At 37.2% G+C, this 23,576-nt stretch overlaps 1 protein-coding gene and 2 long non-coding RNA genes across 5 annotated transcripts; all 3 read right to left on the reverse strand.

The window, feature by feature from the left end:
- Positions 1 to 3,107: 3,107 nt before the first annotated feature.
- LOC135627504 (uncharacterized) lies at positions 3,108 to 3,673 on the reverse strand. Its single transcript, XR_010492636.1, has 2 exons — positions 3,518 to 3,673; positions 3,108 to 3,387 (listed from the first exon to the last, which is right to left on the reverse strand). It is a non-coding gene; the product is annotated as an uncharacterized LOC135627504 (long non-coding RNA).
- A 1,216-nt stretch (positions 3,674 to 4,889) lies between these two features.
- On the reverse strand, positions 4,890 to 8,773 carry LOC135627484 (nuclear transport factor 2-like). 3 transcript variants are annotated; one of them, XR_010492624.1, is made up of 7 exons: positions 8,473 to 8,773; positions 8,252 to 8,365; positions 7,856 to 8,120; positions 7,530 to 7,768; positions 7,039 to 7,210; positions 6,825 to 6,946; positions 4,890 to 5,351 (listed from the first exon to the last, which is right to left on the reverse strand). XR_010492624.1 is itself a non-coding variant. In XM_065133599.1 (6 exons), the coding sequence occupies exons 4-6, from the start codon at positions 7,088 to 7,090 to the stop codon at positions 5,298 to 5,300; spliced, it is 228 nt and encodes a 75-aa protein (XP_064989671.1). In that variant the 5' UTR covers positions 7,091 to 7,210; positions 7,530 to 7,768; positions 7,856 to 8,120; positions 8,252 to 8,773; the 3' UTR covers positions 4,890 to 5,297. The 3 variants fall into 3 exon arrangements, 1 of the variants encoding a protein (XP_064989671.1); XM_065133599.1 differs by having other exon boundaries at positions 8,252 to 8,773; XR_010492625.1 differs by lacking the exon at positions 4,890 to 5,351 and adding an exon at positions 5,361 to 5,746 and having other exon boundaries at positions 8,252 to 8,773.
- A 13,704-nt stretch (positions 8,774 to 22,477) lies between these two features.
- On the reverse strand, positions 22,478 to 23,265 carry LOC135626507 (uncharacterized). Its single transcript, XR_010492355.1, has 2 exons — positions 22,961 to 23,265; positions 22,478 to 22,877 (listed from the first exon to the last, which is right to left on the reverse strand). It is a non-coding gene; the product is annotated as an uncharacterized LOC135626507 (long non-coding RNA).
- Between the last annotated feature and the right edge of the window lie 311 nt (positions 23,266 to 23,576).

Below are 23,576 nucleotides of genomic sequence, written 5' to 3' on the forward strand. Positions count from 1 at the left end.
AAAGTCCATAGAAATGAGGAAGATCCTCATGCGAGTCTTCCAATATGTGTAATCCGACCCATTAAACAAAGGTGATCGTGCAATAGAATGACCCTCTTTCATGCCGGAGTAAGCCATGTCTCTTGGGTATTAAACCAAATATGAGAGATAACCTCGCTCTGATATCACTTGTTAGGATCGGAGCGGCACTAAGAGGGGGGGGGGGGGTGAATTAGTGCAGCGGATTAAAACTTCGGTTTTAGAAAAATCTTTCGTACGATAAGAACGGAACTTGAAAAGCTTAACTTGAAGGCGTATTCTTGAAGTTGCGCAGCAAGGGTAATAAGGAACTAAAGCAGTAAGAAGATTTGCAATAATGTAAATGGCAATATTGAAATGCAAACCAGAGATTACGCCGATTTTAGAGTGGTTCGGTCAAATGACCTACATCCACTTGCGAGGCTCCTCTTCGATGAGGCTCCCACCTTCCACTAGCAAATCTCTTGAAATGGAAGGGTAAACACCCCTCTTACAACCTTTTACAAGCAGTTCAACCTCTTACAAATTTTCAATAAGAAAGAAGGAGAACTCTCTAGCAAATTGAAAACAAGACTTGCTAAGACTTTCTAAGACTTTTCTCTCAATCAAATGCTTCTCAAAAGTTGTTCTCTCAGCTGAGATTTGAGGGGTATTTATAAGCCTCAAGAGGATTCAAATTTTGGGCTCCAAAATTTGAATTCTCTTTGGGTTCCCGAATGCTGGAGGTGCCATCGCCCAGCCAAGCGGTGCCACCGCCCAGCGCTCGGGTGCTGGACGGTGCAATCGCCCAGCCAGGCGGTGCCACCGCCTGGCTCTCCGGTTCGCTGATCTGGCTTGATTTTAGCCCAAACCAAATTGGACTTTGGGCCCAGTTGGCCCCTAACCAAGACATAGGATTATCTCTTAATCCTAATCTTAATTACAAGTGAACTACATAACAAAACACATCCTAAACAAGTTTTCTACCGCAAACGTCGAGTCTTGTTCCGGCGAGCTTTCCGACGAACTTCTTCCGACGGACTCCCATCAAGCTCCCGAACTTGTGATGACTTTAACGAGTAGCCGAGCCTTCTCGGTGATCTCCGTGAACCTCCGATAATCTCTTCGGCGAACTTCCGAAAATTCCGACAGGTTCCCGATTTCTTCTCGGTTGGTTCCGGCAGCATCTCCGACGATTCTTCGGACTCTTAAACTTCCATCGAACTTGACTCTGGTATCCTTGCTTTATGTTTTCTGGTTATCGTAGTTAATCCTGCACACTTAACTCAATAATATGGATTAGATTAATTAACCCACCAATTGATTATATCATCAAAATCCGAGATTCAACACAATTGACTTAAACCAAACTCAATTTGATTATGATCTAACAGAACCAACATCAAATCCTTATAGAACCGGTCTAGAATCACCCTAAACTGGTCTAATTTAGATTTGATTGATCTCGATTAGGTCAAATAGATTTGAACTAGTCGAGTTAGTTTGGAATCACCCTAAACCGACTTTAACTGATCAAACCTGTTTAATTTAGTCAATTAATGAGCTCAAACCAATAGAGAGGGAGGAAATTGGACTATGTCGTACAATGCGAACCCAAACCAAACCAACCCACCTGAGTCTTGGATGGGTCACATACACTGCATATACCTATTCCACATATACTGCATATACTTGTTCCAAGTACTAGGGTGAGTTGAGGTACGATGGGCTATATAGAAGGAGCGGCGATATGTCTAATGCCAATCGCATAGCTGGGCAAACTTAGCTTCATGAACTAGACTAAGCCTCACTTATAAGTTGGGCTGAGCCTTACCATTTGAACTAGGCCTTGCTTGGCTTGCGAGTTGGTCCTAGACGTATGAGTTGGGGTCGTATCTAACCACATGAATTGGGTCGTACCTAGCTGCATGAGCTAGCCAATGCGTGACCATATGGTTGGGTCATACCTTACCATATAAGTTGGGTCATATATGGCCACATGTACTGGATCATACCTAGTCACATGAGTTAGCCCATGCCTAGCCACATGGTTGGGTTGTACCTTACCATATGGGCTGAGTCATACATGGTCACATGGATTAGATCGTACCTAGTCACATGGGTTGGGTCATGCCTGGCTACATGGGTTGGGTCGTACCTTGTCATATGGGCTAGCTCTTATCCGGCCACATAAGTTGGGTCATGCCAAGTCATATGGGCTAGGTTGTACCTGGTCATATGTGCTAGGTTGTATATGATCACATGGGTTGTGTCAATTTGATCTGATCAATCAACTTGATTCAAGTCAGACCCCAATTAGACTCCTCTTATCAAATTACATTTCAACATTTAAAATTATTAAAAAAGGACTCAAATCCATTAATAAAAACTTTAAATTCATAATCTTAAATTTAAAACAAATTAAATTCACACATAATTCTTGAAACATAGATATATCTAATTAAATAAATTAAAATTATTATGCTAATCCAAAAATAAGAATTTTAATAACTAAATCAATATTAAAATTTACTTAAACTTAAGAGATCAATATTAATCAAATAATCATTCTAACATCACAAAATGATTATCATTATTTATTAATCATGAATTTCGAAATTAAAACATCATTATGCATAAAAAAATTATAACAATCTCAAAATCAAGATTTTAAAATATAAATCAAAACTAGTTAAAGAGAAAGGATCCTACCTCTTTTCGATTAACCCTTCCTCGATATCATCTCCCCGGGAAGTTCTCTCCTCAATCCTCTCATTGTTAGGCTTAGTGGAGAACGAGGGATGAGTAGCCTCTTTATATAGGAGAAGATGAGATCTCCCAAGGTAAATAATAATTTAATTTAATTTTTAATTTATTTCACTTTTACTTTCATAAAAGAAAGTAATATAATATTTATTTCTTATAATTCACACAAAAATAGAATGTAAACTATTTACTTCCTAAATATCAAGTCACTCATTAGGAAATAAATCGATTAATAATTTAATTGATTAGTAGAATTCCTAACTTATTCGTATAATTAAAAAAATTAAATTTAATTATTTTTTTAATTATAGTACGAAGTTAATAATAAAGTAATATATCATTCATAATAATTAATTTATGTGAACGAAGAAATTATTGGTGATTACATTGACAGTATATTACAACGCAATAATCAATTGAACATTACATCTACTCCAGCATAACATCATACCACTAGCAATTGCGATGTAATTGTCATTAAATTTACATATTCTTCAGCAATCACTACTATCACATACAATATCCCATACCCATACTAGCGGTTTAAAAAAGAGGCATTCATAATGAATCACAGGGGGCCTGGGGGGATAACAAAGACAGTACCTTGACTTAAAAAACATTTGCCTGTAAGCACAAATCAACTACAAAGCATCAATGAAACTTCAGCCCAACAGTTATGGCAAACCAAGCATCCATCAACAAATTTAGCTTAACAAGGCAATCCAATGCATCCAAGGAAGCAAAAGAATCTTACCGTGACACAGATCTTGCGGTCGCTCGATCTTCTTCGCCAGCAACAAAATCATATCGGAAGGCTTGAAGACCACCGGATGGCACTACAAACTGCACGCAGAAAGATAAATCCATTGAAAAAACCTCAATCCCGGGTGCGAGAGGAAGAGGAAAATTATACCGGCTTACCACTGCGTATAACCCGCCCTAACCATGTTAAGACGAAGGTTGGGTTATTATAGTAGAGACATCCGGTGTGAGACTGACGCATCATTTGATGCTTATCATGTCCATTGCGGCCGTCAATTTGGTCCGCACCGATTGATGTTGTTCGAACCGCCTTCGAACAGTTTCAAGGCGCACAAATGTTTATAGCATCATCGCAACCGTCCATTCGCTACCTCGAAATATTTTTTTAGCGTCAATAGCAGCTGTCCATTCGCCAGCAAAGTGTCCAGAAACGCGTGGGTGAATTAATAGGGGCGAATTTTCAGGAAAAATCTTCTTTTTTTTTTTTCCTGTCATGTATTCGTATTTTTAATATTTTTTTTAAAAAATCCCCTATTGGCCATAATATCTGAGATGCCCTTGTAAAAGAGGTGCAGCAGTACCTGGTTACACCTTATGAACTGATAGGGTGAATTAGTCCAATCCTTATGTATAGGATTTATACAGTCAATTTTAGTTTTTAAATAAATTTATGATTTTTTTACATCTTTAATGAGATCTTATAAGATACTATAAGTCTATTCAAAAATATAGTAAATGAGACAAATTAGCTCAAACCTCAGTAAAATCAACTTATATATATAAAAAATAGAGTTTCAAATATATATATATCCTTATTGGTTTATGAACCAGAACAATCAAATAAAGAAATTTTTATATCAGTTATAGTGATTTTGTATAGACTTATTGTTTAATAAATTTATAATATTTTAAATTATACTATAAATCTATTCAAAAATATTATAATTAAAGAATTAGTCGGATTCATCTTATCCATCAATCTACAAAAATGGATGAGGAATGCGTCTCTTATCAGTAATATTCTGGGGAATATGGTAAAAAACAAAAAAACACCTCTTGATAAAAACCCAAAAAAAAAAAGATGATGATAATAATAATGCATGTCATGACATGTAGATTCTTATAATAGTGTGATAGAACTGTAATAGCCAACACACGACCGACTTCCGGAATAACATTCTCAACGCGAGCCAAAAGTAGATAACAAATTCGTGGACATATCTATGGTAGATTAGTGACGACAGCTAACGAAACATTGTACCATCACTTCCGATTAAATCAATAATCTCTAAGGTAATCTTCTATGGAATTCAGTCACTGGTGCCCAGAGTCATCGACAGCAAAGTGGAGGGAGAGGGGGTAGATACCCAGGCAAATAGGCTGCTACTTATAATCGAACATCATTCTCATGACATCCATATTCTACACAATCATTAATTCAAGTGTTTATCACGTATTGCTGCCACTAGCAAAAATAGTTTACATGAAACAAAACAAAAGCTCCCACTCCAAAGATAACCTCTTGAACTTTTTCCTAAAACAATAGGAAAGACGATACTCATTTGAGTATGTGTTCCAGCCAATCTGAGGACGGACCGAAAACTGACAAGCTTGAATTGTACAATCCCAAACGCAATACCTCCATTCAATTATTGGTGGATGCACTGATGGCTGAGGAACCAGGTTGGCTTCTGCCACCAAGATCAGGTCTAGTATTTAAGCCCCCATTACTATAATACCTCCCACCACCATAGTTACCACAGCCTGTCTCATCATATTGCGGAACCCACCTCCTCTACTGGGTGCATATCTTCCTCAGTTACCAACTGCAGAAATCAAATTTTTCAATAAGCACACTGTATTCTAGAGGATGAAAAACACTTCTATACAGATGCAAAACCAAAATGTGTGGCCATACACCATTGAGGTCTAGTTTTACAATACTTAAAGAAAACCTGATGCAACATGTGCAAGCTTGATTCTTATGATGATGGTGATAATGATTTGAGACAAATGATACTCTGTTATGTTCTGAAAATTTGATGAGTCAACATTCCAAGTGATAGGTAGTGAATACGGTGGAGTGAAACTTGGGCACATAAGTACACATACAAAGGCCTAGAATAGAAGGTTTATTCAACACCTGCCTCATGAACTTGTAGCCTGCCTTTCTTCGACAATGAACATAAGCTTGGCGACCACCTATCATTATGGGTGAGGTCTGCAATTTGAACAAACCCCATGATAGAAATTTATTTGCCAATCTTCAAGTATAATGCATGTAACTCTGACCCTAATATTGCTTATTCTGACTGGTTTCCGTTGGTTTTACATAATCCATATTTTTCTTCTAATTGAAAACAAACAAAAAAATATGAATCACTGAGTTGCATATGTTAATTCACTGATTTGCTTTGAAGATGGAAATATTTGCATAGAAAGCATATGGATACAGTTGGGTTCAAATGGATAAGATGACATCTGTTTAAATCTGTTTTCATATTCAATTGAAGCAAGATACAATTATGCAATGTTTATCCTTGCCATATTCATCAGTATCTAAGTTTTGCAAACTCAGATCCACCAGATATGGTCATAGATATAGGGTCAGTTCCATCCAGAATCGAAACAACAGAATAAATGAAAAATTAATATATGAAAAATTCTTGAAGTATAAACAAATTATCTGCATTGCTAAGACCACAAAAAATTGTATGATTAATTTTCTCTAAGTATAATAAATTAAATCTTTCCATTTTGCATTTGCTTTCAAGTCATTCTATCAACACATAATTATTGACAGGTTTGAGTTCTTAAGTACTTGTCCGCAACTTATCTTATTTATCTAATACTTGCATTCATATCCCTCTTAAATCCAAATTCAATTGGTATCTGTCAAACATTTTTTTATTTCATATTTATCTTAAAAAATGTGATTAAAATTTTATTATACATGTCCAGATCCCTTTCCATTTAGCGAAAGCAGATATGTATATAGTTATAACAGTATTTGATCTATTTCACCACTACATATATAGAAAAATGTGCGCAAAATTGATGTTTTAGAATTAGAAACAGATAGCATTCACTCATTAAAACAAGCAACTTAACATTAAGAAAAAGATCTCTAGTGGCCTAGAAAAGATTAAAAAACTGCCACTACCATACAAGTCAATTGTATAACCAAAATTGCCTCTGGAAAAATGCATAGTAAAAACTGAAGCATATAATTCAGAAAGATCTTCTTAGACTATTAATACAAAAAATGGTAGGGAAAGAACAATGAATAAAAAAATGACCTTATTGCTTCTAACTTGTAAGTCATCTGGCCTAATAGGACCATGTCTCTTGGTCTCCTCCTCAAGTTGAGCAGGTGTTGCATCCAAAGGTAAATTTTTCACGTATATGGAATATCCATCGGCTGGAAAGAATTGTCCAAAGGATGAAATCAAAAGATACTGCTCTGCTGAAGTTAATGAATCATGATATTAACTTGAGAAGAATCATTATTACCTTCTGCCTCTTGGACATTGCTGCTTTGAACAATAGAACCAGATGTAGGCATATCAGATGCTTAAGTTGCAGCAGGGACAGGGCCAGCACATGGTTATATTTTAATTGGTGTTAGCTTAGAAGGAACACATGATGGAATTGATGCAGAAGTATTATCTTTCATGACTTTCACCTGAACCCATAATCGAACAAGATATTATACAACTAGATTCTTTTAATACAGCTCTGCCAAGCTGCAGAAGAATTTATAGATTTCTGAAAGCTGGTTGAAGTGGTAGAAAATATATAATATACATATAATAAATAATAGACATTCCTTGATAAACTCTCACCAGTCTACATGTGCCAATTACAAATTAAAAGCATACCCAGGGTATATATCATTTCTAGATGCTAAACAAGATTCTTCTGATTATAAGAATTTATAATAATGATGAGAAGAAGAATTCATAAGACGTAATTATTAGAATTTATTCAAATTAGGCACTTACAATTGAAGCATATGATTTCTTTGGCATCTCCTCTTGGACGGTGACAACTTTTGATTCAACCACAACTGCCAGAGAACTGTTCGAAACTTCATCAATCACTACACCTGTAGGTTCTTCCTCTTCCACAACCTCCCCATTGTCTAAAAGAGTATAGACTTTCCTCGATTTTACCTCCTATTTTTCTACTGTCAATGGAACTGTTGGGCCCGGAGCATGCTCCTCCTGTTCTGGAGGTAAATCTGCAGGTCAAAAGTAACCAGCCGTAATATTTTCAAATGAAGAGAGAGAAGAAAAAGACAATCAAGCCTTGAGACTTAAATACCAACCACGCTCCGCTGCATTAGGTGCACCAGTACCATTCCCTAAGCCCTGGTGCCTCTGCTGGAGATCGAACTCATCCACGAGCCTGAATATGTCATTCAGGACATGGTAACCCTTGCCCTGGGGAGCACGAAAGGAGGACTGCGTGCAGTTGGATTTAAGATTGTTCTCGTACGTAAGCAAACCCGTCGTAAGCACAATCACCCCACCACCGAGAGATTCTTGGGCGTCCACCGTTTTGATATCCGCTCCCATCTTCTCGCTAATTGCCTACATCACATTCGTCAATCAATTCAAGTTAAGAAGCTTGTCGTCGAAAAAGAGAAAATTCAGCTGCAAGATCCAACCTTTCTTAAAGATCTGTAAAAACCAACAAAAAGACATAGGTTTCTTGCACTCACATCGGCGGTAGTGACCGAGCACAAGGCACCATGGGCATCCTGTCTCCCGAGCTTGCTGCTTTACTGCTAGAACCGGTATATCAGCTTGGGCGACTGCTGGCGGATAAGGCAATGCTGCAGAACAAACGCGTTCCCAGCCGAAACCACCAACCTCCAATTCAGAGACAAAACCGAAACAAGAAAGCGAGCCAGGCCAAAGAGATATGTATCTTATCCACTACCATTTGAGCCGAAAGCGGAGATCCGTCGACGCACGTCGGTTGGGCCATCATTTTCGACGCGGAAAAGGCAAGGGAGATCCGACGAAACCGTAGAAATGGAACCGAAGGACGTCGACCGGTGGGATCGATGCAAGAACGAAAATGCGATGGGAAGGATCAAGCTGGCCTCGGGAGATCGATCCTCCACAAGAACTGCGTGGTTCTCCCCTATTTCGAGTTCCTTTTCTAGGGTTCGGAGCGTCAGATCGCGAGAGCAGCGGACGAGCTTGGGAATTCTTTTGTTGCAATTTTTCGAAAAGCCCCCCCTTGATTTGTTGTTTTCTTGGTAAACATCCTATTTCTATTAGTAAACGTCCTAAAATATCCAATGTACCGCTAACATAACAGCCAATCCGGCTTCTCTTTACATGACACCCGTTCAAGGTCAACGAATGAACCGAACCGCTGCGATGATAGAAATGGTCTAAGATCTTCAAAACCAAGAAACATGTTTCCTCCTAACATGTTGGCATTTGGGTGGATCAAATTATTCTGAAATTTTGATCACATGATGTTATGATTCACCTAAATTGCATGATCAATCTTTATCACCGGTTAAACATGTAAAGAGTTATATAGGTGGACCGAATCGCCCTTGTAATTTTGCCCATACATCAAGTTTTTGAGATCCACATCACTCCTAAAATATTATGGTGTTTCAGTGTTCAGATGAAAATGTGGGATAAGGCGAATCAAAACATGAAGTAAATGATATATGCTAGGCAAATGTGGTTAGTGAGGAACTTACCCCCTCTTCAAGAAAACCCTTGCATGACATGCATAGCAACATAATGCAAATTGTTTCCCAACCACAGTGTGCATAAAGAAACTTTGAGTATAAGACACCCCCGTACATTCTTCTTGAGTTCATCGTACTGAATGCAGTCGGTTCATCACAAGCCATTTGTTGAGGAAATATACTTCAGTCCAATTTGATTGATTCTAACTCTAAGGTATAGAAAGTCACCCTAAGATGATCTACGAGGTGATCTTTTCTTATAGCTCTAAGTGGTCTTGAGATCACAAGGTGGTCTTGAGGTCGTTTTGAGATGAGATATAACTTTTCGGGAGGTTTCTGCATAATGAGCAATGTCGAGAGGAGTTTTTCAATCTGACTCCTTCAACACTTAAGTTAGTTCAAGGTTTATATAGACTATCAGATATCCTTCGGAAAAGATTCAACCCTTGAGCCGACGTCGAGTGATATGAGAGTGTCTAATTTGTTACAATTTGCTTATATGAACCTTGCTGATGAAATGATATTTGTCTCAGCCAACAATATTGCCTCGTAATCTTCAACTCAGCCCACTCAAATATGATAGCTCATTCTCTACACAAAGTCAAAGCTGTTTCAAGGTTCTTTTCTTCATGACCAAGGAATGCATTAAATGAGTTGGTTAGCAACTGTAAAACACTTAATTTCGAATTCCTGAAGGGTTGTTTCATGCATTAGTACTTATTTGGGTATTTAGGGCTTAGAGAGGACTTTAGAAACTGATAATATTTTGGCAGAAGCTCTCTTGGAGTTCTCCCTTAAACTTTGTATCTCTTGAATGCTTCCTTGAGTGATGAGTCTTTTATTTTCAGTTTTGTATCCTTATTTAATTTCCTTGGGGTGGTGAACTTTCTGTATCCTTGTGTGATTTTAAACTTGGTGGTGAGCTATTTTTCGATCTTATTGAAGTTTTATCGTGAGTTCGTGTCTTTTTTATTCAAAACACTCATTCCAGCAAATATAACTGTATTGCTACTTTTCTTCGAGAGTTCGCTCATTGTCTACTGTGACTTTTCTATTCGAAATACTCATTCCAACAAATATAGCTCTATTATCGATTTTATATAAAAATCTATTCTGTTTTACCTCTCCCAACCCTCTCCCCCCATTCTGCATCACCCCTGGTATCAGTTTGGTATCAGAGTTAAAGGCCAGAGATCATGACAAGACGAAATGGAAAATATATAGTTGGTGAAAATAGCAACCATGAAGATGATGTTGAGTCGTTGATGCTAAGATTGCTGCGTAGTCTACAAGAAAAGAATGAAATAATTGAAATGCTTCAAAGTAGATACAACCAGCATGAAAATAATGTTCATGAATTTACTTTTGATGAAGATACACCTCCTCTTCCAAGGGAGTCGAGAAGATGTCAGACAAGAAATAGAGTCCAACACGAGTGGCAGAATAAATATACCCCAAGATTGGAGTAAAATATAATAGAAAGAATTTTTGATTTTCATAAACCACCAGAACAAAAGAAGGTCAAACTTGTGGCACTCAAACTTAGATGGAATGCATCTTTTTGGTGGAAAAATATGAAGAAACAAAGAGAACATGAGGGGAAGAGTAAAATCGTGACATGGGAAAAAAATGAAAAGGGAGTTGAAGTGAAAATATTTATCTCACAATTATAGACAAGAGATCTTTCTCAAAATTCATGATTTCTTAAAAGAAGAGCTTGTGGAACCGGAAGAGCAAACCATATTAGTCTTTAAATGATGTGTGCAAGTTGGCTTTAAAAGTTAAAAAGTAACAAAAGTTTGAAAAAAGTTCTCGATATAGTCTAAAGCAATGTAATATCGAAAGTGCAAGAAAAGGATGAAAAATCTGTTGGCAGCAAAAAAACACCAAATTCTTCTACCCAAGTGGTCGAAAATGCTTCAAATGTCATTGTTTTAGGCATATTACTTCAGATTATCCAAATAGGAGGATTATAACTTTAGTTGAAGATCATAGTGATGGAGGAGAAGATGAAGCCGACAACGAACCAAAATATGATGAAGATGAGGAAGAGGTTACTTGTGCAGATCATGGTTTGTCTATTGTATTCCAACGTAGCTTACAAGTGTTTTATGTGACTGATGATAAAAGTTGGGTGCGAAAAAACGTGTTTCACACTAAATGCACTTCTCTTGACAAAGTGTGCTTGGTGATCATCGATAGCGGCAGCTTTAAGAATGTGGTAGCTTTGGAGATGGTGTAGAAGCTAAAGTCAAACACAATCCCTCATCCACATCCATACCAATTATGTTGGTTGTAAAAAGGTAATGACATCAAGGTAACTAAACGATGTTTAGTTTCGTTTTCTATTGGCAAGTATTACAAAGACGAAGTATGGTGTGATGTTGCTCCCATGGACAATTGTCATTTGTTGTTGGGAAGACCTTGGCATTATGATAGAAGGGTGTTGTATGACGGTTACAAACATACTTTTTCTTTTAAGGTGAATGAAAAGAAGATTATCTTAGCTCCATTACAACCTTCCGAAATCAGTGCACCAAAGAAGGAAGTTAGTGCTTTTATGTCTTATGGTGAATACAAAGGTAAATTAGACAAGGGTGGTCATGTTTTGACCCTAATAGTAGTAGAGGAGAACGAACAACATAAGGAGATACCGGCAATCATGAAACCAATCATAGAGGAATTTCAAGATGTTATACCAGAAGATATTCCACATGACATTCCACCTTTGAGAGACATCCAGCATCACATTGATATTATTTCGGGGGCTATTCTACCTAATAAGGTAGCATATAGAATGAGTCTCAAGGAGCATGAAGAACCTCAAAGGCAAGTTGATGAATTGGTAAAAAAGGGGTTAATTCGGGAGAGCATGAGTCCTTTGTTGAATCTCGTATTTTGATGATGAAACCAATTGATAAGTGTTTATGATTTAATCTATGTTTTGAGTGACGCAGGATGCTTCGATTAGGAAGAGACATTTAAAGCAGGAAGAATCATGTTGGGCCGGAGAAACTTGTCAGAAGATTGAATGTCGCGCCAAAGGATCGATTGACGTATCAACAAAAGACTTCGGGCCATGGATTCGGGCATCGGGCCAAGAAGAGCGGATATTGCGCCAAGGATATCGGAGTTGCGGAGGTCAACTGGCCGATTGGGCAATAGGTCGCAAGAGAGGACGATGCGCTGAAGAATCAAATGAAGCGTCGATGGACCAATGACATGTCGGACAACATGATTCATGCTTAGTAATAATTATCTAGATCAAAATATGTTTTTATGTATGCAGGATTAACTACGATAGCAAGGCATAAAGCAAAATAAAGTCCTAGAGTCAAGAACGCGATTTCGTTGGGAGTTCGAGAGTTCGTCGAAAGTCCGGACGTTCGTCAGAAGTTCTGTTAGAATTGACCGAGAAGTCCTGGAGCTTGCTAAAGAAGCTCGTCCGAAGTCACCAAGAAGATTGTCGTGAAGTCCAGGAGCTTGCCGAGAGTCCGTCAGAACATTACCGAGAGATCATCGGAAGTTCATCGGAAGCTCGCCGGAAGAAACCAAACTTATTTTGCTTAGAATATGTCTTAGGAATCGTAGTTAGGACATAATTGGAGTTGGGATTGGGACGTAATCCCATCAACTCTGTTAGGGGCCAACTAGGCCCGAAGTTGGGTTAGTTTGGGCTGGATTCAAGGCCCAACTAGGATGCTGAAAACTTGGCCAACGGTGGCACCACTTGAGAGACTCAGTCTCTTGGGTGGTCTAGGCAATGGGACAGCCCAGACTGGGCAATGGTACTGCCCAGACTAGGCAATGATACCACTAATAGTAAATACTACTAGTGGTGGTACCGCCCCTATCAGGCGGTGGTACCACCCAACACAGGTTGTGGTACTGCCCGTACCCAGGAAACCCGGGATGAGATGTTTTTAGGCTCCAAGTTTGAATCAACTTAAAGCCTATAAATACTCCTCTCATCTCTGGTTAAGATACACAAGCACAGAGAGTTTAAAAGTGAGAAAATGTTGTAGAAATCTCTTGAGAAATCCCCTCCTCTAGCTTAAACTTAGAATTCTATTTAGAGAGGAGTGTGTGCTTGTAAAGGTTGTCTCCTAAACCTGTAAAAAGGAGAAGAGGGGTGTAAGAAGGAGGTTGATCTTTGCCTATTAAAGGAAGATCGATAGTGGATGCCGATGGCCTCGACGGAAGAAGAATCGATGGAGTGGATGTAGGTCATGACGACTGAACCACTATAAAACTCGGTTTGCATTTCTATTTATCTTTACTGCAAACTTACTTGCTTTACATCCACTACACTCTTCCATACGGTTTCGATCTCAAGTATCTTTCCAAATCGATTTTATCATATGAAAGATTTTTAAACCGACGTAATCTTTTCGTTGCACTAATTCACTCCCCCTCTTAGTGCAGACTCATTCCTAACAGTTGGTATCAGAGCCTCGTATTTCTCATTTAGTTTAACACCAAGAAAAATGGCTCATTTCGGCTTTCAAGAGGGTCACTCTCTCATTCGTCCTCCCTTGTTCAATGGGACGGACTACACATATTGGAAAACTCGAATAATAGTTTTCTTGCTTTCGTTGGATTTAAATTTATGGAATATTATCAAAAATAGATTTCAAAGGTCTTCTCTTCCAATGAATCATTGGAATGATTTGGAGAAGAAGACTTTTTCTTTAAATGCGAAAGCTATGAATGCTTTGTTTTGCGCCTTAGACAAAAAATGAATTTAATCGTGTTTCTATTTGCAAAACTACGCATGATATTTGGCAAACTCTTGAAATCACACATAAAGGCACTAGTAAAGTTAAAGATTCAAAAATATTTTTTTTAATATATGATTTTAAACTTTTTTGAATGAAGCCAAGTGAAATAGTTGTTGACATATATACCCGTTTTACATATTGCGTCAATGGTTTAAAAACACTTGGTAGAAGTTTTTTGGATTTTGAACTTGTAAACAAGATTTTACCTTTTCTTAATAAGAGTTGGGATTCAAAAGTAACGGCTATTCAAGAATAAAAAAACTTGAACCATTTACCAATTGAAGAACTTATAGGGTCTTTAATGACCTATAAAATGACGTGCAATGCACATGAAGAACTTGAGAACCACCTTCCAAAGAGCAGAAAAGATTTCGGACTTAGAACAATTGAAGACCACTGAGCATAAGCTCAAGTGATGGTGAACTTGAGCTCCTTATGAAATTTTTAAAACAAGAATCGAAAATTAAAAATAAAATTAAAAAGAAGAAAAAGCGACTTGGGACAAATCGAGTGCATCCGAAGATGAGGAGGAAACCGATGAAGAAGAAATGACGAACTTCGCTTTGGTGACTCTCGACAATGAGGTAAACAACTCAAACGAAACTCTTTTAATTTATTTCGAAATTACATAATGCTTTTCATGAGTTATTTTAGTTTAGAAAAATTATTTTTCTTGAAAATTACATGTTTAATAATATAATGAAAATGCTAAAAATGATCATGAAAATTACATGTTTTATGATAAATGAACAAAAATGTTAGACTTAAATCTAATGATAATCGTATGTATGTTTTAAGAAACAATAAGGTATATCTTGATGATTTTCGTATTGATTTTTGATTTTGTTTGAAAATGCCTTATGCTCAATAAAACAATGATTGATGAATATGCTTTATGTTTAATGATTTCTTTAGCTTGTATGTTGATGAATGTTTTGAAAATAAATGTTTATATCATACTTGATGATTTTTATGCATAAGGACTTAAAGTAATGATTTGAAATCATATGTTTTGGAATTATGTATTACACTTTTTGATCTCGATTATTTTTTATCTTTTTGTTTTAAACGTTGATGCATGGTTTTGACATAAGAACAAATATTTGGGCATGCTAATATAAAATCAATCACACAAATTGAAACTAAAGAGGTTTAGACATCTTTAAGAATCATTCAACATTATGTTCAACGAAACCATGCTCGAAGTCTTAATAAAAATATAATGATGATTTGAAAGCATGCTTAACGAGTTTATATTTCGAACTTATGTATGATAATTTTTGTGATCTTTTGAAAGTTTTTTTTTGATGTTAATGAATGATGCATGGATTTGAAAGAAAAGAACATGCATGTATGAAATCAATCAATAAGTTGAAACAAAAGGAGAAAAGCATTTTTCTTGAAAATTTCTTTTTTCTCTATCTTATCGATTTTTCACTTACAGACCAATAAAATTATTTATGCCATTTTGAATCACTTGAAAGAAATATTGAGATTTTGATGATTTGAATTCGAATGAGTTTTATTAAAATCATGATCTTGGTTTCTTGGAATTACTTGAGATTTTTTGAATCAAGATCTCTTCTTTGTACATCTATAATTTTTTATTCTTGATATTTTATTTAAAGAAGAGATTTACTATATGAATCATATCTTTTAGTATTCAAGTGGTCTTATCTTTGATGACATGATTTTTTTGTATTTATGGCATGAATGCCTTGAAATGATTGAAATATTTTACACTATTATGTTCTTCCCTTATTCTTTCTTGTTTACAATGATAAAAGAGGGAAAAGTTATGATCATGCATGGTAGGATGTAATTTGACAAAATGATACCATCATGATGTGAAATATTTATGATTTGGAATGATGCATGCAATACTTATGCTTTTTATTATGATGATGTATGTGATGTATTGCATATGATGTGAATCATGATTGAAATTGCTTTGATTTGAATTTAAGGTTTATCTCAATTATGGTATTTTGAAAAAAGAATGAATACTTTACCTTTGTCATGATTTGAAAATTGTTGTAAAGGGAAAAGAATTACAACATTGTAATCTTCCCTTCTTTTTGACAATGACAAAGGGGGAGAAAAATTGCTAACTCAAGATGCAAAATTTGAAAACTTGCACATTGCAAAAGAAGCAAACTTGCTAACTTGCTCATCTCAAAAGAGAAGCAAGAAGTGCTCTCTTGCAAATCTCGAGATGCACAAATGCAAACTTGCAAAATTTATAATTTTGCACATCTTTAAATTTTATGATGATTTGGTGATTATGCATGTTCTAAAATGTTGTAAGATTCACTAGCTTGCATGATGTAGAACTTGCTATCTTGAACATCACCAAGAAGTGCTATCTTACTTATCTCAAGAAACAAAAAATGTTAACTTGCACATCTAGCAAAATTTACAAACTTGTATATTTCAAGAAGCAAGAGTTACTTTCTTGAACATCTCAAAATTGCTAGCTTGCATGTTTTAAAATGTTATAAAATTATTGCTAGCTTGCATGATGATAAAACTAAAGATTATGTTTAGTATGCGATGATTTGACATTATATCCGAATACTTGAAAGTTACACTTCTCCTTTTTGTTGATGACAAAGGGGGAGAAGTATGATCATGTTATGCATGATGACATGTTGCAAATATTCATGATAAAATTTGCAATGACTTGAATTCAACTTGAATTCAAGGTTCTATCAATATTACATATTGATAGGGGGAGTGGAGTTAAGGTTAACTCTGTCATCAATTGGTTGTCATCATAAAAAAGGAGGAGATTATTGAATCTCGTATTTTAATGATGAAACAAATTGATAAGTGTTTATGATTTGATCTGCGTTTTGAGTTATGCAGGATGCTTCGATCAGGGAGAGACATTTAAAGTAGGAAGAATCATGTTAGGCCGGGGAAACATGTTAGAAGATTGGACATCGCATCGAACGATTGGTCGACGTATCGACAGAAGGCTTCGGGCTATGGATTCAGGCATCGGGCCAAGAATGGTGGATAGTGCGGCAAGGATATCGGAGTTGTGGAGGTCAATTGACCGATTGGGGAATAGGCCGCAAGAGAGGACGATACGCCGAAGAATCGAACGAAGCGTCGATGGACCAATGATATACCGGACGACATGATTCATGCTTAGTAATAATTATCTAGATTGAAGTGTGTTTTTATGTATGCAGGATTAACTACGATAGCAAGACATAAAGTAAAATGAAGTCCCAAAGTCAAAAACGCGATTTCGTTGGGAGTTCGAGAGTTCGTAGGAAGTCCGAACGTTCGTCGGAAGTTTTGCTAGAATTGATTGAGAAGCCCTGGAGCTTGCCAAAGAAGCTTATCAGAACTCACCAAGAAGATCGTCGTGAAGTCCAGGAGCTTATCAGGAGTCCGCTAGAACATTGCCAAGAGATCTTCGGAAGTTCGTCGAAAGATCGCCAGAAGCTCGCCGGAAGAAACTAACCTTATTTTGCTTAGAATATGTCTTAGGAATCGTAGTTAGCACATAATTGGAGTTGGGATTAGGAGGTAATCTCATCAACTCTGTTAGGGGCCAACTAGGCCTGAAGTTGGGCTGGATTCAAGGCCCAACTAGGATGCTGAAAGCCTGGTCGACGGTGGCACCGCCTGAGAGACTCAGTCTCCCAGGTGGTCTGGGCGATGGTACCGCCCAAACTGGGCAGTGGTACCGCCGGCAGTAAATGCTGCCAGCAATGGTACCGCCCTTGTCAGGCAGTGGTACCGCCCAGTGCAATGTCAGTGTCAGACTGATACTGACGGTGGTACTGCCCAACACAAGCTGTGATACCGCCCATACCCAGGAAACCCGGGATGAGATATTTTTAGGCTCCAAGTTTGAATCAACTTGAAGCTTATAAATACCCCGCTTATCCTTGGTTAAGATACACAAGCACAGAGAGTTTAAAAGTGAATAAACGCTGTAGAAATCTCTTGAGAAATCCCCTCCTCTAGCTTAAACTTAGAATTCTATTTAGAGAGGAGTGTGTGCTTGTAAAGGTTGTCTCCTAAACCTGTGAAAAGAAGAAGAGGGTTGTAAGAAGGAGGTTGATCTTTGCCTATTAAAGGAAGATTGATAGTGGATGCCGGTGGCCTCGACGGAAGAATAATCGGTGGAGTGGATGTAGGTCACGACGACCGAACCACTATAAAACTCAATTTGCATTTCTATTTGTGCAATTTATCTTTACTACAAACTTACTTGCTTTACATCCACTACGCTCTTCAGTACGCTTTCGATCTCAAGTATCTTTCCGAAATCGGTTTTATCATAAGAAAGATTTTTAAACCGACTTAATCTTTCCGCTGCACTAATTCACCCCCTCCCCCTCTTAGTGTCGACTCGTTCCTAACATCCTTGTGTAGTTCCAACCTTGTTGGTACATAAGAAGGACGGTTCTTGGAGAATGTGTGTAGATAGTCGCACCATCAACAAAATCACGGTGAACTATTGTTTTCCTATTCCAAGATTAGATGATTTACTTGATCAATTATGTGGTGCTTCTATTTTCTCTAAAATTGATTTGAGGAGTGACTATCACCAAATATGAATGATGCTTGGAGATGAGTGGAAAGCAACATTTAAAACTAGAGAAGACTTATATAAATGGTTGGTTATGTCATTTGGGCTATCTAATGCTCCTAGTACTTTCATGAGATTTATGAATCATATACTGAAGCCATGCATTGGAATATTTGTTGTAGTTTACTTTGATGATATATTGGTATACAACAAGACTGAAGAAGAACATATGACTCATCTTAAAGAGATCTTTTTTATTTTAAGATAGCAAAAGCTTTATGCTAATTTAAAGAAGTGTGATTTCTTTACTTCTAGTATTGTATTTTTAAGGTATGTTATTTCAAAAGATGGAATCATGATGGATTAAAGTAAGGTAGAAGCTATTCTCAATTGGCCAACACCTACTTCATTGCATGATGTGAGGAGTTTCCATGGCTTAACTTCCTTTTACAAAAGATTCATCAAGGGTTTTAGCTCTATTGTCGCTCCAATCACTGAATGTCTGAAATGTGATAAATTCAAATGGACTAGTGAGGCTAATGATGCTTTTAAGCTTTTAAAAAAAAAGGTGACTGAATCTCCTATCTTAGTTCTGTCAAATTTTAACAATGTGTTTGAGGTTGAATGTGATGCATCTAATGTAGGAATTGGTGCTGTTTTGAGTCAAGACGGAAAGCCCATTACATTTTTTAGTAAAAAGCTGAATGATATGAGAAAGAAATATTCTACCTATGACAATGAGTTTTATGCTATTTATCGAGTTTTATCTCATTGGAGTCAATATCTTCTTGCCAAGCCATTTGTCTTATATTCTGATCATGAGGTATTAAAGTTTATTAATCACCAGCACAAGCTAAATAAGAGGCATGCAACTTGGGTGGAGTTTTTACAATATTATAACTTTATAATCAAACACAAATCTAGTGTTCAAAATATAGTTGCTGACGCATTGAGCAAAAAACATTCTTTATTATCAGCAATGGAAGTCAAAGTGGTTGGATTTGAAACATTCAAAGATCTCTATGAGAATGATGTGTATTTCAGCTCAATATGGAAGAATTGTAAATTAGGTTCCTTTCAACAATTTTCTATCTTTGATGGTTTTCTTTTTTGAGCTAATGCTTTATGTGTTTCATCTTGTTCTTTGAGACAACTAATTCTAGCTAAAGCTTTGTTTTGGATGAACATTTCGGTAGAGACAAGACTCTAGCTCTTCTTCAATCAAACTTCATTAGCCTAAGATGTTTAGAGATGTAGAGAGATATGAAAAGCAATGTCGAGTGTGTCATTTGGTAAAAACAAGAAGTCAAAATTCTGGATTGTACACTCCATTGCCTATGTCAAATGCTCCATGGGAGGAGGTGAGTCTTGATTTCGTTTTAGGATTGCCAAGAACTCAAAGGAACAATGATTCTATCATGGTTGTAATTGACAGATTTTTAAAAATTTCTCACTTTGTTCTCTGCAATAAATCGAATGATGCATCTCATATTGTTGATTTATATTTTAAGGAGATTGTTAAATTGCATGGTATTTCAAGAACTATGGTGTCTGATCGAGATACAAAATTTCTTAGTCATTTTTGGAGAACTCTTTGGAGGAAGCTAGGTACCTCTTTGAATTTCAGCAGCTCGCATCATCCACAAACAAATGGGCAAACTGAGGTAACGAACAAAAGCTTGGAAAATTTACTTAGAAGCTATATTGGTAAGAATATTAAGCTGTGAGATCTCATTTTTCCACAAATTGAGTTTGCCTACAATCGTTCTATGCATCATAGTATGGGTAAGAATCCTTTTGAGGTTGTTCATGGTGCTAATCCTACTAGTCCTTTGGACTTCGTTCCCCATTCCACAACTAAGCAATTTAGTGGAGATGCTGATGAAAGAGTAAAGCAGATAAAGAAGCTACATGAGGGTGTTAAAGAAAATATAGAAAAGCAAAATGAGAGGTATATGGAAGATGCCAATAAACACAGAAAATATATGGAGTTTAATATTGGTGATTTGGTCTGGATTCATCTAAGGAAGGAGAGGTTTCCACCGAGTAAATTTGGAAAATTAAAACCAAAGGCTGATGGTCCATTCAAAGTGCATAAGAGAATTGGCAAAAACGCCAATAAAATCGAGCTACCTAAAGATTACGGAGTGTCCCCAACATTTAATATTACTGATTTAAGTTCTTTTTACAATCATGTTGACGAAACAAACAAGGAATTGAGGACAAGAGTCTTTTTCAACCAAGGGAGTGTCTAATTTGCTACAATTTGCTTATATGAACCTTGTTGATGAAATGATATTTGTTTCAGCCAACAATATTGCCTTGTAATCTTCAACTTAACCACTCAAATATGACAACTCATCAACATATTTCCTGCACAAAGTTAAAGCTGTTTCAAGGTTCTTTTCTTCATGACTAAGGAATGCATTAAATGAGTTGGTTAGCAATTATAAAACACTTAATTTTGAAATTCCCTATGAAGGGTTGTTTCATGCACTAGTACTTATTTGGATGTTTAGGGCTTAGAGAGGACTTTAGAAACTGATGATATTTTGGCAAAAGCTCTCTTGGAGTTCTCCCTTAAACTTTGTATTTCTTGGATGCTTCTTTGAGTGGTGAATCTTTTATTTTTAATTCTGTGTCCTTATTTAATTTCCTTGGGGTGGTGAACTTTTTGTATCCCTGTGTGATTTTAAACTTGGTGGTGAGTTATTTTTCGATCTTATTGAAGTTTTATCGTGTGTTCGTGCCTTTTCTATTCAAAACACTCATTCCAGTAAATACAATTGTACTGCGATTTTTCTTCGAAAGTTCGCTCCTTGTCTATTGTGATTTTTCTATTTGAAATACTCATTCCAGAAAATATAGCTCTACTATCAGTTTTCTATAAAAATCTATTCTGTTTTACCGCCCCCCATTCTGCATCACCCCTGATATCACCGAGAATCGATTTTTATACTTGATCAATTGAGAGAGCCTTCAATAACGATATCAATATTCCTCTTTTGGTGTTTTATTCATGAGAGCAACAAAGGAAAGATAAGCCTGAACGACCTCAGGGCTCTTGTCGATAAAGATCGACAGACTATAATTACCCTTCATATCAAAGAGTGAGAATGATCGGTCCTTTTGACATGAGAAGATTGTTTGACGACTGAAGATTCACTGTAAAAATATTTTCTATCATTAGAAAATAGGACTTCTTACTGTTTCACAGTTATCTTACGAAAGAAAATGATAAGCACATCTTTTGTTTTGTTTTGTTTTTTTTTAATGAAGGTTAGATGCAGGACTACCTACATCATAAACATGAAGTAATTGAAAACAGAGACAATATTCAATAATCCCAGCACAGCATCAAAAACCTATCTTACAGAAAAGTCAAAAAGCAGCTCTTGTTGATTTGAATGATCTCAGCACTGCATAAGCATGAGGTGTCTATTCTGTTCCAAACCATGGTCATATAACATATATTTCAGAAAGCACAAAGAAATTTTTTTTCTGCAAGGAGACAAAGAAACTTGAGCACAAGACACACAATTCATTGTGTTCAACTTCACCATACTGTATGCACTGTGATTATTACAAGTAGTTCATAATATGGTGACAGGTAAGTGAATGATCCCCCATCTTGCTCTCCTAATAAATAAATGTTACTGACCCTCACAAGAACCACATTGCCAACCCTACCGCTTAATTATAGGCTTGAATGCCTCTAGCCAACTCCCACCTACCTCTAATATCTTTGGATGGCCAGCTCACTGGGAGTAGTGAAAACCAGCAGTCTCAACTCATACCTCATCTTCAGACAACCCATTCACAAGGGAAACTCCACTCAATTCTAGCAACATTCCTTAGGACTGACTAATCTAATACAATTTAGCAAGCCAGTGATGGAAGCACTCACTCGGTATGAACAGTTTAGCAATCTTCTATGCAAATGCAACACATTTGACATTTGAGAAACAATACCAGTAAAAGCAGAAGCTCAAATAAGAAGGTAAGAAGGGAAGAAAAGGAACAGTCTTTCTTCTCAGAGGTGGCACCCAAAACAGTTGCATGTCCTCGGGGTGAAGGAGCAGAAGCCAAAGGGCCTGTTGGGGATGTTGCAGTTGATGGTGTAGCAGCAGGGAGACGGGAGGCAGAGCCCCCTGGGGCCTCCACAGCAGGTGCAGAGGGCACATATCTGGAAGTTACCGAGTCGGCGCCGCTTGGCCTCGTCGATCAGCACCGGCCGCAGCCCCGGCACCGCCGACACCGGATTCATCGACGCCGTCGGCCCGGTCACCGCCTGCCTCAGGAACGCAACAAACAAAATTAACCAAGAAAAGCATGCACGCGATCATACAGCTGTGAGGAAAAGGAGGAACTCACATCAGCTGAGCATGGAAAGCGGGAGAAAGAAGCAACCAGGAGGAGGAAGAAGAGGAGCAGGGGGAGAGATTGAGCTCCAGGGACGGAAGCCATCTCTGTCTGCTTTATTGATGTGGTCTTCTTGGGTTCTTGGAAGGGTATGGGAGGGAGGACTGTGGTGGGGTTTTGCAGGATTTATTGGCCACTGTGGGAGGTTAGCATGGGAAGAAGGGCTGTGGGTGGTGAAGGGGAGGGAGTGAAGCTGCGAGCAAGAGAGGTGAGGAGGGAATCGCAATGAGGTCTTTTGTCCTTTTCTTCTCCTTCATGCCAAGGTGGGCTGGTGTGAAGAGCACCATGGTACAAGACTGTCTCTCTTTTGACGTGGCATGGACCACCATAGTCAAATGGGATCCTCAGAAGATGCATGAAGACAAAAATACATTAAAATTTGAGGCCCAACTGTTGTAGTTTTTAATAATCATGTAATGCAAGTCAAGTATTTGAGATCAGTAACAACATAGGGAAAGAATGATCTTGAAAAAAAGGAATTGAATGATGTTTATTTCAATCAATAATGTTATTTTTGACAAAATTAAAGAATAAAAAATATATTAAAAAATAACTATTTTTTATATAG

The sequence above is a fragment of the Musa acuminata genome, chromosome BXJ2-11 (assembly GCF_036884655.1).
Source record: "Musa acuminata AAA Group cultivar baxijiao chromosome BXJ2-11, Cavendish_Baxijiao_AAA, whole genome shotgun sequence".
NCBI lineage: Eukaryota > Viridiplantae > Streptophyta > Magnoliopsida > Zingiberales > Musaceae > Musa > Musa acuminata.

Coding starts and splice junctions, on each gene's coding strand:
- LOC135627484 (XM_065133599.1), bottom strand. CDS start 7,090: ATGCCTACATCTGGTTCTATTGTTCAAAGCAGCAATGTCCAAGAGGCA. Junction 6,947..7,038: donor CAATGTCCAAGAGGCAGAAG/GTAATAATGATT, acceptor AATTCTTTCCAG/CCGATGGATATTCCATATAC. Junction 5,352..6,824: donor TACAAGTTAGAAGCAATAAG/GTCATTTTTTTA, acceptor TGATTTCTGCAG/TTGGTAACTGAGGAAGATAT.